The sequence below is a fragment of the Mobula hypostoma genome, chromosome 25 (genome assembly GCF_963921235.1).
Source record: "Mobula hypostoma chromosome 25, sMobHyp1.1, whole genome shotgun sequence".
NCBI lineage: Eukaryota > Metazoa > Chordata > Chondrichthyes > Myliobatiformes > Myliobatidae > Mobula > Mobula hypostoma.
Genome location: NC_086121.1, coordinates 7,107,362 through 7,123,738, shown reverse-complemented (window position 1 = coordinate 7,123,738; position 16,377 = coordinate 7,107,362). Strand labels below are relative to the sequence as shown.

Genomic DNA, 16,377 nt, shown 5'->3' with positions numbered 1-16,377 from the left:
TCAAATAATCACAGAGGACTACTGAGGAAATGTTCATGGATTCATTGTCCATTCAGAAATCTAGTGGCAGAGGGGAAGAAACTGTTCTTAAAACATTGAATGTGGGTCCCGGGGCTCCAGTACCTCCTCCATGATGGTAGCAATAAGAAAAGGGCACGTCCTGGGTGGTGATGGTCCTTAATAATGGATGCCAGCTTCTCGAGGCATCTTTTTGAATATGTCCTTGATGGTGGTGAGGATTAGGTTGATCTCAGAGTAGGTTTGGTGGTTGGCAAAATATTGTGGGCTGAGGGGCCTGTTCTGTGCTGTAATGATCTATGAGACTCACCCAAGATTAATAAATTTATTTATCAGTTGTACTTTGGCAGCCTTTCACACCAGATGATGAGTAACTTTGGTGCCGTCAGTAAACAGGACTCAGCTGGAATGATGCAATGTTTACAAGTCCAGGAGGGTGAAACGGATCCATGGAAAGGTGGAAAATGTTGCTTCCAGTAACTGGGGAATAATGATTCCTGTTGATATTGTCCGGGCTCAGAAAAACGCAAGGGTCCTGTAATACTACGGAAGGTAGGGACTTCATACATTTTTCTGGAAGTATTAGATCTCCTTTTTAAGACCCAGGTGGATGCAGCAGGCAGCCCTCTTTCCTCGAAATCAGAAGGCAGTGTGTTCGCATCCAGCAACAGGGACTTGGACAGAAAAGTCACAGCTGCTACGGTGGAAATTGCGGCAAGGCAAGGGTTAATGTAATGTCCAGGCAAAAGTAGAGGGCGGATCACATTGAGTACAACAGGGGTCGGAGCCATTTTGGCTTACTGAGACAAGATCATGATATAATGGGGGGGCTCAAGGAACACACACCAAATGAAGGGACAATTACTTCACTAACCTCAAAGTGTCATCTGTCGTCAGCTTGTAGTTTCCATTGACTTTTAACACCTGCCTTGTGAATGGAATTTGAACATGCAAAAGGTTGCCAGTTGGTCAATATCCGTAACTGCCAGTCAATTCTGTATAGAAACGGCATTTCTTTGTTCAGACCAGAGCAGTGTGGTGATATTTATTTATTTATTTATTTTATTTGGAGATGCAGCATGGAACAGGTCCTTCCAGCAACCCCTGATTTAACCCTAGCCTAACCACAGGGCAGTTTACAATGACCAGTTCACCTACTAACCGGTACATCTTTGGACTGTGCGAGGAAACCAGAGCACCCGGAGGAAACCCATGCACACGTGGGAAGGAATGTGCAAACTTTCCTCCAGAGGACGCGGGAATTGAACTCCAAACTCCAACGCCCCGAGCGATACAAGTGTCGCGCTAATGTGGCGCCCCTCTCCTTGTGCACAAGTAGATAAAGCCTGATTGAGGGTCGTGTGGGTTTTCAGGATCCAGGTCATCACCAATGGCTCTGTTGTGTTGTGGGGCTGAGGAAGGGCCGCATTGTACACGCACAAAATGCTGGAGGAGCTCAGCAGGTCCGGAGAGAGATCAACAGTCAACGTTTTATGCTGAGGCCCTTCGTCACGACTGGGAAAAGAGAGGAAAGAATCCAGAATAAGGTGGTGGGGAGGGTAAGGAGTACAAGCTGGCAGGGGATAGGTGGGGCCAGGTGAGGGTTTTAACAAATGGATGGGAGAGGGGGTAAAGAAGCTGGCAGGGGATAGGGGGAAGAGGTAAAGGGCTGAAGAAGAAGGCATCTTCTGACAATGCTCTTTCTTCACATTCAGACATTTTTCCAAGCTCCATCCGCTCTATCAGGAGGAGGAATTCTCCCAAAGAGTGATAAACTTCCCAGGGTGTGGAAATTCTCCAAGACTGTGGGAATTCTTCTGAAAGAGTGGAAATTCCCACAGAACGTGGAGGAATTCTCTCCAAAGCAACGGAAATCTGCCAAAGTGTGATAAATCTCCAGGGGAGGGAGAGTGTAAATTATCGTGGAGCATGGGAATTCTCCCAGAGTGTGGAAATCCTCCTGAAAGAGTAGGAGTTCTCTTGGTGGTGGAGTGATTCACTCCAAATCATTGGAATTGTGCCAGAGTATGATAAATCTCCCAAGGTGATTCAGTTCCCAGAGAGCATCGAGGAATTCTCCCCAGAACATGGGTATTTGGCTGAAGCATGGTAAATCTCCCAGGGGGTGTAAATTCTTGAGAGTGAGGGAATTCTCCCAAAGTGTTGGAATTCTATCAGGTCATGTAAATTCTCCAAAGTGTGGGAATTTTGCTGAAGCGTGATAGATCTCCCAGAGTGTGGAAATTCTCCTAATAGAGTAGGAATTCTCCCCAAAGCTTTGCATTTCTGCCAGAGTGTGATAAATCTCCCAAGGTGATTAAATTCTCAGAGTGTTGGAAGAATTCTTTTCAAAACATCGGAATTCTGTCGCAGCGTGGTAAATTGTAAATTCTCCGAGAGTATGGGATCTCTTCCACAGTGAGGAAATTCTCCACAGATTCCTGGGCAATTTTTATTAACTTACATCCCTAAAAGAGCTTGTCTGGGTAAGAACTCACTTCTGTTTGTGGCAGCTCACAGTGCACAATAGGTGACAGCCATCTACCAGATCTCCTGGAAAGTTAAACGAACTGATGCCAGTATCCCCGAGGGCCTGGCTACAGTTTGCATACCTGACACCAGGTTTCCACAAGGGACCTCCTGTCCTGTGGTGCCTCAAGATGGTGGACCCTCACCACCCAGGACATGCTCTCTTCTCTTTGCTACCATCGGGGAAGAGGTACGGGAGCCTGAAGACACACACTCAATGTTTTTGGAACAGCTTGTTCCTCTCCACCATCAGATTTCTGAATGGTTCAGGAACGCATGGACACCATTTTGTTATTTGCCTTTTGCACTACTGATGTACTAACTTGTCATATTTGTTACGTATTGCACTGTACTACTTTTGCAATGTATATTCATGATAATAAGCTTGGTTCTGATTCTCAGTGTCCAACCATGCGTCAGGAACACAAGGATACCTTGTGTAACCAGTAGAGGGAGTAGACCACTTCACACACTAGCCATAAACCCATAAGACATGGGAGCAGGATTTGGCCATTCATCTCATCGAGTCTTCTTTGCCATTACATCATAGCTAATTTATTTTCCCTCTCCATCCCATTCTCCTGCCTTCTCTCCGTAACCCCAAACGCCCTTACTCATCAAGAACCTCCCATCCTCTGCTTTAACATACCCAATGACTTGGCCTCTACAGACGTTTGTGGCAATGAATTCCACTGGCTAAAGAAATTCCCTCTCATCTAAAGAGACACCCCTTTACTGAGGCTGTGCCCTCTGGTCCTAGAACAATCTAGTCAACCATCTACACTTTCTGCCCCATCAGTGGAAGGGTCTGTTGTCCCCACACTGGTCTCATTAACCGCCTCAGGGATAGCTCATCCTTGTTGCTCAGCGCTGTCTCAGACATCGGAAAAATGTCTCTGATTTGGAGAGAAGTTGGCTCCAAAGCCACTTCGGGTAGCTCTTAATTTGTGAAAAGCACTTTAAAAATCACAAAGAGAAGAAAAAGAAACTGGAATAACACACACACAAAATGCTGGAGGAACTCAGCAGATCAGGCAGCTTGTTTGGAAAGAGATAAACAGTCAACATTTCGGGCCAAGACCCTTCTTCAGATCTTCATGAAGGGCCTCAGCCCAAAGTGTCGACTGTTCATTTCCATAGATGCTGCCTGGCCTGCTGAATTCCTTCAGTATTTTGTGTGTGTTGCTCTGGATTTCCAGCATCTGCAGAATCTCTTGTGAAACGGAAGCCGTGTTGTGCCTCGCTGCCACTGCAGATTACCCCTCCATCCAATCAGATACTGCATGGTCCTATCCTAAAATCCTTCCTGAACCATTCCACAACCCAAAATTCCCATAAATTCCAAAAAATCCATCATAATCAATCGCATCTCTCTTGGGTCTCCATAATCAGTCATGAATGGATTCAGCAAATGAGCATCCTTTAATAATTCATTCATCTTCCCTTTGCTGATCCCCTAATGGTTCCTACAGCAATCAGATCCCAGCACTGGTTGCTCCTGTGTTCCTGCTAATTAATTACACATCGTTATTGTTACCACAGACGGCTCTGGAGGTCAAGTCATTGGGTAAAGGAGCAGAGGTTGATAGGTTCTTGATTAGTCAGGGCATCAAAGGAAGAAGACTGGTGAACAGGGTTGAGAGGGATAACAAACCAGCCATGATCAAATGGTGGAGGAAATCAGGTTTAATACCACTGGAACGTTATGAAATTTGTTAAATTTGCGGCAGCAGTACAATGGGCCCAACGGCATAGTTCTGCTCCTATGTCTTATGGTCTTATCGTACTGTCACCGTCTAGTACGTCGTCACGTTCACCCTTCCCTGCACACACTTGGTTCCATCTGCCTTTTGTTTTTGTCCGCCTCTATCTATCATCTACCCGCCTCATCTCCCGACTCCACTCCTGTGTTAGAATCTTGTCAGTAGAACAGCTTGACAATGATCCCAACTTTGGGATTTTTCCATTCGCCCATGGACGATCCCCAAGTTCCCAGAAGTTAGAGTCTTAAAGAGAAACAGGCCCTCTGGCCCATCGAGTCCAAACTGACCAAAATCAAGTCCACTTGTACACAAATCTTGTTTTAAACTATTTTAATCTCTCCACGGTCTCTTCACTCATCTGTTATGCACCGTGATGTATGACATGGGCGATCATGGTTTTTCCATGACCATGATTGTTTTTGGCAAGTTTTCTGCAGAAGTAATTTGCCATTGCCTTCTTCTGGGCAGTGTCTTTACAAGACAGGTGACCCCAGCCATTATCAATACTCTTCAGAGATTGTCTGCCTAGCGTCAGTGGTCACATAACCAGGACTTGCTATATGCACCAGCTGCTCATACGACCATCTATCACCAGCTCCAATGGCTTCATGTGACCCTGATCTGGGGGGGTGGGGGGAGGCTGAACAGGTGCCACACCTTGCCCAAGGGTGACCCCCAGGCTAGCGGAGGGAAGGAGTGCCTTACACCTCCTTTGGTAGAGACGTATCTCCACCCTGCCATCCACTTTTTGACTACCGCTCGCAATTCTTCCACTCAGAACATACTCAACACACTGGGGGCCATTTAAAATGGACAATTAGACTACCAACCCAGATATTTCTGGGATGTTGGAAGAAACTGGAGCAGTCAGATGATCACGGCGAAAACTTGCAAGCTCGGTTTGGGCAGCACCCAAGATCAGGATCAAACCAGGGTCACTGGAACAGGGAAACGGCAGCCCTATGAATGGTAGAGTGGCCTCGCACTCAGCCTGGTATGGAGACTCCTCAGCACAGGACTGAACGAGGTGGCAGGGGGTTGGAGACTCAGCCATCTCCATCATGGACCCAAGCCACTCCGCCATGGAGGACACCTTCAAAAGGTGGTGCCTCGAGAAGGCAACGTCCATCGCTAAGGAGCCTCAACATCGGGGACCTGCTCTCTTCTCGTTGCTATCAACGAGGTGCTACATGAGCCTGAAGACACACACTCAGAATTTAAGGACCAGCTTCTCCTCAAATTTCTGAAAGGTCCATGAACACCACCTCACTATTCCTTTTCTGCTCTATTTATTATTTATTTATCTATTTATGTATTTATCTGTCTTTTTATTATTGTAACTTATAGTAATTTTTATGTGTTGCACTATACTGATGCCACAAAACAACAAATTTTGCGACATATGTCAATGATAGGAGACCTGATTCTGCATCACTGTGTCACCATCCAAGGCACTGTGCACCCACACTGGAACTGTATCAGAGGAGGGGTCTCCCTGTTACAGCCCACTTCCTTTACAAATGCTGCCAGGAAAAGGTATCGCCACATTAAAACTTACACAATTGTTAAGCTGCTCTCGGTTCCTCAAAGCCTCAGCACTTACTCCCCAAACACGGCAACTCAGCATCACCGCAACCACTGACAAAGTGGTCGCTCTCAGAACAAAGTTATAACTTCACAACATTACACAGTGAGTAAAAACAGAGCGGAACGGGCCCTTAAGGGGCAGGTTTTTGTCACAGATAGTGGTGGGGGTGTGGAACAAGCTGCTAGAGGAAGTGGTCAAGGTAGGAAAGGCTGAATGGGTTCAGACTTTATTCCCTGGAGCATAGGAGAATGAGGGGAGATTTGATACGGGTGTACAAAATTATGAGGAGGATAATTAGGGCAAATGCAAGCAGGCTTTTTCCACTGGGTTTGGGTAAGACTACAACTAGAGGTCATAGGTTAAGGGTGAAAGGTGAAATGTTTAAGGGGAACATGTGGGGGAGCTTCTTCACTCAGAGGGTGATGAGATTGTGAAACAAGCTGCCAGTGGAAATGAGGGATGTGGATTCAATTTCAACATTTAAGAGAAATTTGGGTAAGTACATGGATAGGAGGGGTTTGGAGGACTATGGTCCAGGTGTGGGTCAATGGGACCGGGCAGAACAACCGTTTAGCATGGACTAGATGGGCTGAAGGGCTGGTTTCTCTGCTGTAGTGCTCTATGACTCTACAATTACAACTCTTAAAAAAACATTTGAACAGATTCCTGTTCAGAAACGCCGAGAGACATATGGGCCAGTGCAATTGGGGCTAGCACTGGAAGGCACCTAGGTTGTGTGAATGAGTTGAGCCAAAGGGCCTGTTTCTGTTTTGTATAACTCCATGACTCTCAGAGGAAGGGGTATATACAGAGCCGTGAATTACCTTTCAACATGCACTACAAAAGGTAGTGGATTTGGCCCAGTACGTCATGGGTAAAGCCTTCCCAACCATTGAGCGCATCTACATGAAATGTTGCCATAAAAAAGCAGCATCCATCATCAAATATCGTCACCGCCCAGGCCATGCTCTTTTCTCGCTGCTGCCATCAGGTAGAAGGTACAAGAGCCTCAGAACTCAAAACACCAGGTTCAAGAACAACTACTACCCCTCAACCATCTGGCTCCTGAACCAAAGAGGATAATTACACTCATTCTATTTCTGGTGTTCCCTCAGCCAATGGTTTCACTTGAAGGACTGTTTATCTTGTTATTTCATGCTCGTTATTTCTTGCTGTTTATTTATATTTGCATCTGTACAGTTTGTTGTTCATTGATCCTGTTTACAGTTACTGTTCTATAGATTGCTAAGTACGTAGGCAGAAAAACAATCTCTGGGTTGAATGTGGTGAGATGTATGTAGTCTGATAATAGATTTTACATTGAACTTTAATAGCTGGCTTGATACCAATTTTACATATCAACAGGAGATAATGCGGTCTTCCAGATAACACGTTCAAAGTGCAAGGTACCAACTCTCAAGACCAGGATTTCTACAGAATCAAGAAATAATGGAGAAACCACAGGCCTTTCAACAGTGTGGCACAAGGAAAGGGGTGAGTATTATTTTCTCTTGGTCATTTCTTGCCTTGTGTTCAGTGTTCTGTTCCTCATTCTCAGAGCGGGATGACAGTTCCTCTCTGCCTTGCCTGTAGTCAGTACTGTGCCCACAGAATCTCTGTACTGCAAAAGAAATAAAAAACATGGTGTATGCTGGAAATCTGAATTTAAAAAAAAGAATGTGTTGGAAACACTCAGCAGGTCAGGCAGCCTCTGTGGAGAGAGAGCAGTGGAAATATGTTTCAGGTCAATATCCCTTCTTCAGAGCCCGAACATTCTGGCAATTTGATTGTTTTTGAGCAAATATAGAAAGAAGAATATTGTATAATGTTCCAATCACGATGCAAAGGGCAAACATAAATGGCTACTGTACTGGAGAACTTACACTGGGAGGTTTTGGATACTCAATGATTCAGGAATAGCTTCTTCCCCTGTGCTGTCAGATTTCTGAAAGGTCCATGAACCTATGAAAAGTACCTCAATATTCCCTTTTTTGCCCTATTTACTTACTTTGTAATGTTAGTAATTTGCTAAATTGCAGGGGCATAATTTCAAGGTGATTGGAGGAAAATATAGGGAGGACATCAGAGGTAAGTGTTTTACACAGAGAATGGTAGGTGTGTGGAACGTGCTGCCAGGAGTGGTGACAGAGGCAGATGCATTAGAAGCATTTAAGAGACTCTTCGAAGGGCCCTTGGATGAAAGACAAATGCAGAAAGGAAAGGTTGGATTGACTTGGCCTCCACCGTCGTCTGTGGCAATGAATTCCACAGGTTCACCACCTTCTCGCTACAGAAATTCCTCCTCATCTCTGTTCTAAAGGGACATCCTTCTATTCTGAGGCTGTGCCCTCTGGTACTAGACTCTCCCCCTATAGGAAGCATCCTCTCTATCAGGCCTTTGAGCATTGGGTAAGTATTGTTGAGTTAGGTGGCACACCATGGGTAGAGCACAGAGCATGCAATGATTTAAAAAAGAGTGCATTTTAGTGTAGCGTGACATGGTGGTTAAATTACTGGATGAGTATTCAAATGTGGGGACCATTGATCCAGAGATGCGAGTTCAAATCCTTCGACTGCGTCTGGAGAATTGAACCCAGTTAATTATAGAAATGAAGAATCTATAACAATTAACTTGCTGTTGTAAGATTATATTTGATTACAGATGCTCTGATTCCAATCTACCAAGGTGGCTGATTGCTAACTGGTTACTCTGTTTACATACAAGTAGGCTTGAACAATGAATTATGGCAATGCCGGTGAAATTAATATGAATACATTTGCATATTTAAACACAGCAGTCGTCAGTATACCAAGAGTAAGGTTTCAAAGGCTAGGCAACACAAATTCAAAGCACGACATCCTCAAAATTATTTCATTCTGCTTATTAATACAATCTTGAACTATATATATTTTTAATATGCTTTATCAAGAATAAATACACATATTATAAATAGGTATGTGTACATATATATGTGGTATACAGAAAAAAAATTTACTATATATATATAATGCACTCAGTGGCCACTTTATTAGGTAAATTGCTACACCTGCTCATTAATGCAAATATCTAATCAGCCAATCATGTGGCAGCAACTCAATGCATAAAAGCATGTAGATATGGTCAAGAGGTTGTTGTTCAGACCAAACATCAGAATTGGGTAGAAATGTGGTCTAGCTGACTTTGACCATAGAATCGTTGATGGTGCCAGATGGGGTGATTTGAGTATCTCAGAAACTGCTGATCCCCTGGGATTTTCATGCATAGAAGTCTCTAGAACAGGGATTCCCAGCCTGGGATCCATGGACCTCTTGCTTAATGGTATTGTCCCACGGCATAAAAAAGGTTGGGAATCCCTGCTAGACTTTACAGAGAATGGTGCAAACAACAAATCCAATGAGCAGCCATTCTGTGGGTGGAAGCACCTTGTTAATGAGAGAGGTCAGAGGAGAATGTCCAGACTGGTTCAAGTTGATGGGAAGGCAACAGTAGCTCAGGTAACCACACATTACAACAGTGGTGTGCAGAAGAACGTGCGTGTCAAACCTTGAAGTGGATGGGCTACAGCAGCAGAAGACCACAAACATACGTTCACTGGCCATGTAATTACATACCTCATAAAGTGGACAACGAGAGTATATATAGTATATATTATATTTCAATATATTTTTTCAAACTACACATTTCATTGTATGTGATAAATAAATCTGAATTTGTATCTGAATATTCTCTCTCAATCTTGCACCAGTGTAAGTTACATATAATTAATATTAATTCAAATTTAATTAATGAATTACCTGTTATGCAGCTGGTGTCTAGATCGGCAATGAAGGTCCTCCATCTCGTCTGTCCTTGGCCACATAGGACTCACCTTTGGTCTCTCCGTAACAATTATTTTGTCCAATCTGGGATGTTAGCCCTGAGCTGAACCCCTGAACCGGGAGGACCGGTGGACTACTGTTAGTCTGGCCTCTACCCTCTGACCTGTTTGGCATGGGTGACTCTAACAAGGGCCCTGACTCGAGCCCCATACGGTAGCTCTCCGGGTCATTGAGGCGCGTAAACCTTCAAACCGCAAAAAGGTTGTGGTCTTCTTGGAGGAATTTAAGTTTATGTTAACTCTTATTGACTTGCGCCTTGTAATTGATGGTGATAATGCAGTAAATGGACTAAATTTCACGGCAATTATATACTGTGTATGTACGCCTATGATGATAATAACATTGATCTCAAACTTGAACATTGTACAGTACTTCGGATAATAAACTTGATATAATTGAACTAATTAAAACAATTTACACAACCCTGCAAGTAATTTACTTTGACCCTTCCAATATTTTCTGCCAACTTTTTTTTACGATGTATTATTATTCTGTTAGAAAATTTGGGATTAATGCCAGGCTGACTTTATTATTCTACAGCGTTTGACCAGTGTGCTGGCTTTGGCTACTCTAGTGTCTGTTTTTGGATCCTCCTTCCAATATGGTTATAATGTCGCGGTTATCAATTCTCCAAGTTTGGTAAGTTATACAAGGATTTTATACTTCCCATTTTTCCTCACTGGATTCTGCATGACAACTATATTCTATTAAGAACATGGAACATAAAACATTACACAATGTTGTGCCAATCTTTTAATCTACTGTAAGATCAGTCTCACCCTTCTCTCCAACGGAGTCCATTTTTCTTTCATCTTTGTGCTGATCTAAGAGTCTCTTACATGTTGCTAATGTATCTGTCTCTACCAGCACCCCTGGCAGGGCATTCCATGCATCAAACACTTCCTGTGTAAAATCCTACCTCTGACACCCCCTATACTTTCCTCCAATCACTTTAAAATTACGCCCTCTCGTATTAGCCGTTTCCACCTCTGAGTGTCCATTCTATTGATAGCCCTTATCACTTCTCATCGTCCTTTGATCATAAGAGAAAAGCCCCAGCTCACTCAGTCTAAGATATGCTCTAATCCAGGCAGCATCGTGGTAAATCTCCTGTGCATCCTGACATGGAGAGAATGTTTCCTATAGAGGGAGAGTCTCGGACCAAAGAGCACAGCCTCAGAATAGAAGGATGTCCCTTTAGAAATTTCTGTAGCCGGAAGGTGGTGAATCTGTGGAATTCGTTACCACACTGGCTGTGGACGCCAAGTCATTGGGTATAGTTAAAACATGGTTGATAGGTTCTTGATTAGTAAGGGCATCAAAGGTTACGGGAGAAGACCGGAGAACAGGATTGAGAGGGAAAATAGATCAGCCATGATGGGATGGCAGAACAGGCCCAATGTGCGAAATAACCTCATTCTGCTCCAATGTCTGATGGTCTTTTGGTCTTTTAATAAATCCATATCTTACATTGAGAAGCAATCAGAGATTTTACTAATCTGTTTTACCCTGATCTCCTTATGCATTTTTTAAATCTCATCTGTTACTCCTGTTCAGTTCTATCTGAGCACCTCTGCTCTTCCCTCAGGTCTAAGGGAGTGTCCCTGATTCAAACTGTTAGCTGGCTTCCCTTTCCACCACTCAGCTGACCGATTTCCTCCTACATTTTCTGATTTGGCTTCAGATTCCATCACCTGCATTATTACTTTTACCAAGTTGATTGTTTAATGACAAAGACAATCCCTTACTCGACATCTACCTACTCTCCCAGCTTTAGTTACAGCAACACACACAAAAGTTGCTGGTGAATACAGCAGGCCAGGCAGCATCTCTAGGAAGAGGTACAGTCGACGTTTCGGGCCGAGACCCTTCATCAGGACTCAGTTACAGCAAGTGGAATTTAGCAGGCAGCGATGTTATAAATGGGGGCAAAAAATCGAATGGATCCATCCCAGTAATGAATGCTCCCAATTAGTTGCAAGCTGCATGCTTTACCAAGTGGATGAAAGTTGAAGTCATTGTGGGACCCATCACATGATATCAACAGCTTTCACTGGTCCTATGGAAGGGTGACCCCAATCCCAAGTTGTTATGTATTTAATATTTCAATAAGATTTGAGTAATCTTCTGTGTGTATGTGTGTGTATACGTGTGTGTGTGTGTGTGTGTGTGTGTGTGTGTATGTGTGTATATATATAATATAGTTTGATTAAGTGTTCTTGTTTGTTTAAATAATTATGGGTTTTATTTAAAAACACATTAATTGTATTCGTCATCACACTACCATGTGATATGTGCACACCTCACTTAAAAGTAAACGTGAATTTACTTGCATTCCCTGATTCCCATGTTTTTACAGGCAACAGCGGGAATTGAACCCTGGTAGCTTGTACTATAAAGCACTGTGCTATATAACACTACCGTGCCGGTACAGCACAGAAACAATCCCATCGGCCTATCCAGTCTGTGCCAAACTATTAATCTGCCTGGTGCCATCAACATTCACCCAGATCATAGCCCTCCCATCCATGTACCTATCCAAATTTCTCTTAAAATGTTGAAATTGAATCCACGTCCATCATCTGCTGGCAGCTCATTCCACACTCTCACCACCTTCAGTGAAGATGTTCCCCCCACATGATCCCCTTAAACATTTCACCTTTCACCCCTAACCCATGACCTCTAGTTCTAGTCTCACCCAACCTCAGTGGAAAAAGCCTGCTTGCATTTACCCTATCAATACCCCTCATAATTTTGTATACCTCTATCAAATTTTTAAAAATCAAAATCTAAATTCTATCGAAAATCAAAATCTTTAATCATTTTTCCATAAGAAACACTCTTGTGTTTATTAAAGTTGAATGGGACTGAATGTTCTTTGACAATTTCTTGTCTTACAGCACATGCAAAGGTTTTACAACCAGTCTTATTTTGATCGATATGGGAAATACATGGACAGTAGCTTCCAGACTTTGCTGTGGTCTCTCACTGTCTCAATGTATCCACTTGGAGGATTCTTTGGCTCCTTGATGGTTGCCCCACTGGTGAATTATTTTGGCAGGTGAGAAAATGGTGATCAGCTGATCAAATACAGAACCCTGGGGTGTATGGAGTGTCCAGGGAAGAGTGACACCTCTGGTGAAGGGTGTCCATTCCAAGGCAGCTCACTCACATTTGGTCCCCACCGGACACTCAGCTCTCAGCTGTGGCTCCAAGTAGCCCTTGGCATGCGACAGCAGCCGCACCCCGGTACACCACTTTGACAGGTGAGCTGAACCAGGTGAGGGTAGCTGGTGGGCCTCGTACCCCGGTGAGATGAGGACAAGCCTATCCTAGCATGTGAATTCAGCTCTGGCAGACTGGGCGGATGAGACCTACAATGAGATCCACTGTCCAGGAAGGTGGTTCTGCAATGCCCCGTGGAGAGTGAAGGGCAGGGGCAAGTCACAGAAGACATCATGGTCATCCATTGCAACCAACGAAGGGCTCAGATTGTGACACGTGTTTCGTACCACTGGATCCGGACTTGTGAGGTCAAGAAAGTGAAACTACACCAGCGCAATGTCTTTTCCACTTTAAAATCTCTCCCACATCAGTTTCCTGTCATCACCCTGACCACCACCACAGAATCCGTCAGAGAGTCATCTGACTGAGGGCTTTCGGTGAAGAGACCATCTACAGGAACGTATCATCAGAATCCCAATCAGCATCAGGTTTATTATCACTGACGTACGTTGTGAAATTTGTTGTCTCACAGAGGTAAAAATGGTGATTGTCCATTGTATCCAACAATGACAATGGGAGGTTATGCTGCAACTGTACAGGGTACTGGTGAGGCCACACCTGGAGTACTGTGTGCAGTTTTGGTCTCCCTACTTGAGCAAGGTTATACTGGCTTTGAAAGCGGTGCAGGGGAGGTTCACCAGGTTGATTCCAGAGATGAAGGGGTTACACTATGAGGAAAGATTGAGTCACCTGGGACTCTGCTCACTGGAATTCAGAAGAATGAGAGGAGATCTTATAGAAACATGTAAAATTATGAAAGGGATAGATAAGATAGAGGCAGGAGAATTGTTTCCACTGGTAGGTGAGACTAGAACTATGGGACATAACCTCAAGATTCGGGGGAGTAGATTGAGGATGGAGATGAGGAGGAACTGCTTTTCCCAGAGAGTGGTGAATCTGTGGAATTCTCTGCCCAATGAAGCAGTGGAGGCTTCCTTAGTAAATATATTTAAGACAAGGTTGGATAGATTTTTGCATAGAAGGGAAATTAAGGGTTATGGGGAAAAGGCAGGAAGGTGGAGATGAGTCCATGGCCAGATCAGCAATGATCTTATTGAATGGCAGAGCAGGCTCGATGGGCCAGATGGCCAACTCCCACTCCTATTTCTTATGTTCTTATGACAGGAGACCTCGCAGGAGAGTTTTTAAAGTGGAAAAGCCATTGTACTGGGGCAGATCCACACTCTCAACTTCGGAATTCAGTGTCTGGTGGTACGAGTAGTCGTCAGAAACTGGGGTCTTCCTTTGTTGCAGTGGATGGCCATGACTTCCTCTGTGCCTTGTCCTGCCCTTCGATCACTACAAAGCACTTCAGAACCACCTTTTTGGCTGTTGAATCTCACTGTAAATCTCATCTGCCCAGTCCATAGGTGCTGCCTGGTTATGCTAGGGCAGACATGTCCCTATCTCACCAGGGTTTTAGGCTGTCAGCTACCCTTGCCTGCTTTAGCCCGCCTGTCAAAGTGGTTTACAGGGTGTGGCTGCTGTCACATGTAAACAGCTACTTGGAGCCACAGGTGAGGGCTGAGTGTCCGGTGGGGAACAAAGGTGAGTGAACTGTTCTGGAATAGATCTGACAAGCCCCTTCCCAGAGCTGCTGCCCCTCCCTGGATACCCCATAAACCCCACACTGTATACAGAGTATATTTTATACATTAAATAGACTATTCATAGTATCTGTATTTCATGGATAAAATATACTATATATTTGTAATATATCTCATACATAAAATATTCTATAAATTATAGTAAAAGATATATGTACAGTATTTATAAGTATTAAATAAGTAGTGTGAAAAAATAGTGAGGTAGTGTTCATGAATTCATGGACCATTCAGAAATCTGACGGTGGAGGGGAAGAAGCAGTTCCTAAAATGTTGAGTGTGTGTCTTCAGGCTCCTGTATCTCCTCCCTGATGGCAGTAATGAGAAGAGGATGTTCTGGGTGATGGGGGTCCTTAATGATGGATGCCACCTTTTTGAGGCATCGCCTTTTGAAGGTGTCCTCGATGGAGGGGAAGCCGGTGCCTGTGATGGAGCTGGTTGAGTTTACAACATTCTGCAGTAAGCCTTAACCATGGCTGGAATTAAAAAAAGCATTCAACTTCAGCTGGTTGTCCTTTCAAAAGGCTCCCCAAAAGCCTCAAAAAAAGCCTGAAACCACATATGGCCAGGCACAAGGACACCTATTAGAAGATTACTGAATGGTCTTCTCATGCAAAAAGATAGATTATGGCCTCACAATCTATCTTGTCATGACTTTACACCTTACTGTTTGCCTGCTCTGCATCTTCTATGGACTTGTTACTAATCAAGAACCTATCAAGCTTCGCTTTAAATATACCCAACAACTGGTCTCCACAGCCATATGCGGCAATGATTTCTATAGATTCGCCACCCTCTAGCTAAAGAAGTTTCTCCTCATCTCTGTTCTAAAAAGACATTCTTCTACTCTGAGGCTGTGCCCTCTAGTCCTAGGCTCTCCCATTATTGGAAACACATCTCCTCTATGTCCATTCTATCTGGATCTTTCAATTTTCAATATGATCTTGAGTAATGTTCAGGGTTCATCTTAGATTTGTCTTGTATCAATACGGGGATGATTTGTTCTTTCAAGTTTTGTTCTGCTGTTCTTTTATTGTGATTTATATAACATCACAAAGTTTAAAGCCTGTTTCTTTTCCTTCTGACTTTCAGAAAAGGCACCTTGTTGTTTAACAACATCTTTTCTATCATCCCAGCAATAATGATGGGAACCAGCAACGCATCCAAATCATTTGAAATTATAATTATTGCCAGAATCATTGTTGGAATCTGTGCTGGTAGGTATGTCTCTCTTTAAGGGGAACACGAGTGGGTGACCTCATCACTCAAAGGGTGGTGCAAGTGTGGAACAAGCTGCCAGTGGAAGTGGGTTCGATTTCAACATTTAAGAGAAGTTTGGGTAGGTACAAGGATGAGAGGGGTATGGTCCAAGTCTAGGTTGGTGAGACTAGGCAGAATAGTAGTTCATCACAGACTGGATGGGCCGGAGGACCATTTCCTGTGCTGTAGTGTTGTATGACTCTATAATCCTACAATTGCCCTGCCAAGGAGGAACTCAGTGGATGGGGCAGCACAGTAGCATAGCGATTAAAGCAAACGCTTTACATCGCCAGTTATTGCCAATCGGGGTTCAATTCCTGCCACTGTCTGTGAGGTGTTGGCACATTCTCCCTGTGAACGTGCGGGTTTCCTCCGGGTGCTGCAGTTTCCTCCCACAGTCCAAAGATGAGCAGTTAGGAATAGTGAGTTGTGAGCATGATGTGTTGGTGTC

General features: G+C 43.9%; 1 protein-coding gene across 2 annotated transcripts in view; it reads left to right on the top strand.

Annotated features, from left to right (window-relative positions):
• Nucleotides 1-414: 414 nt before the first annotated feature.
• slc2a1a (solute carrier family 2 member 1a) overlaps nucleotides 415-16,377 on the top strand; it is a 32,506-nt gene continuing 16,543 nt past the window's right edge. The window contains exons 1-5 of one of the 2 annotated variants that reach the window (XM_063032931.1): nucleotides 415-570; nucleotides 7,264-7,392; nucleotides 10,318-10,416; nucleotides 12,678-12,838; nucleotides 15,759-15,883. In XM_063032931.1, coding sequence (XP_062889001.1) covers nucleotides 7,348-7,392; nucleotides 10,318-10,416; nucleotides 12,678-12,838; nucleotides 15,759-15,883 — 430 coding nt within the window. In that variant the 5' untranslated portion in view covers nucleotides 415-570; nucleotides 7,264-7,347. Of the gene's footprint in view, nucleotides 571-7,077; nucleotides 7,393-10,317; nucleotides 10,417-12,677; nucleotides 12,839-15,758; nucleotides 15,884-16,377 lie in introns of those variants that run through there. The other variant, XM_063032932.1, reaches the window with a different exon arrangement.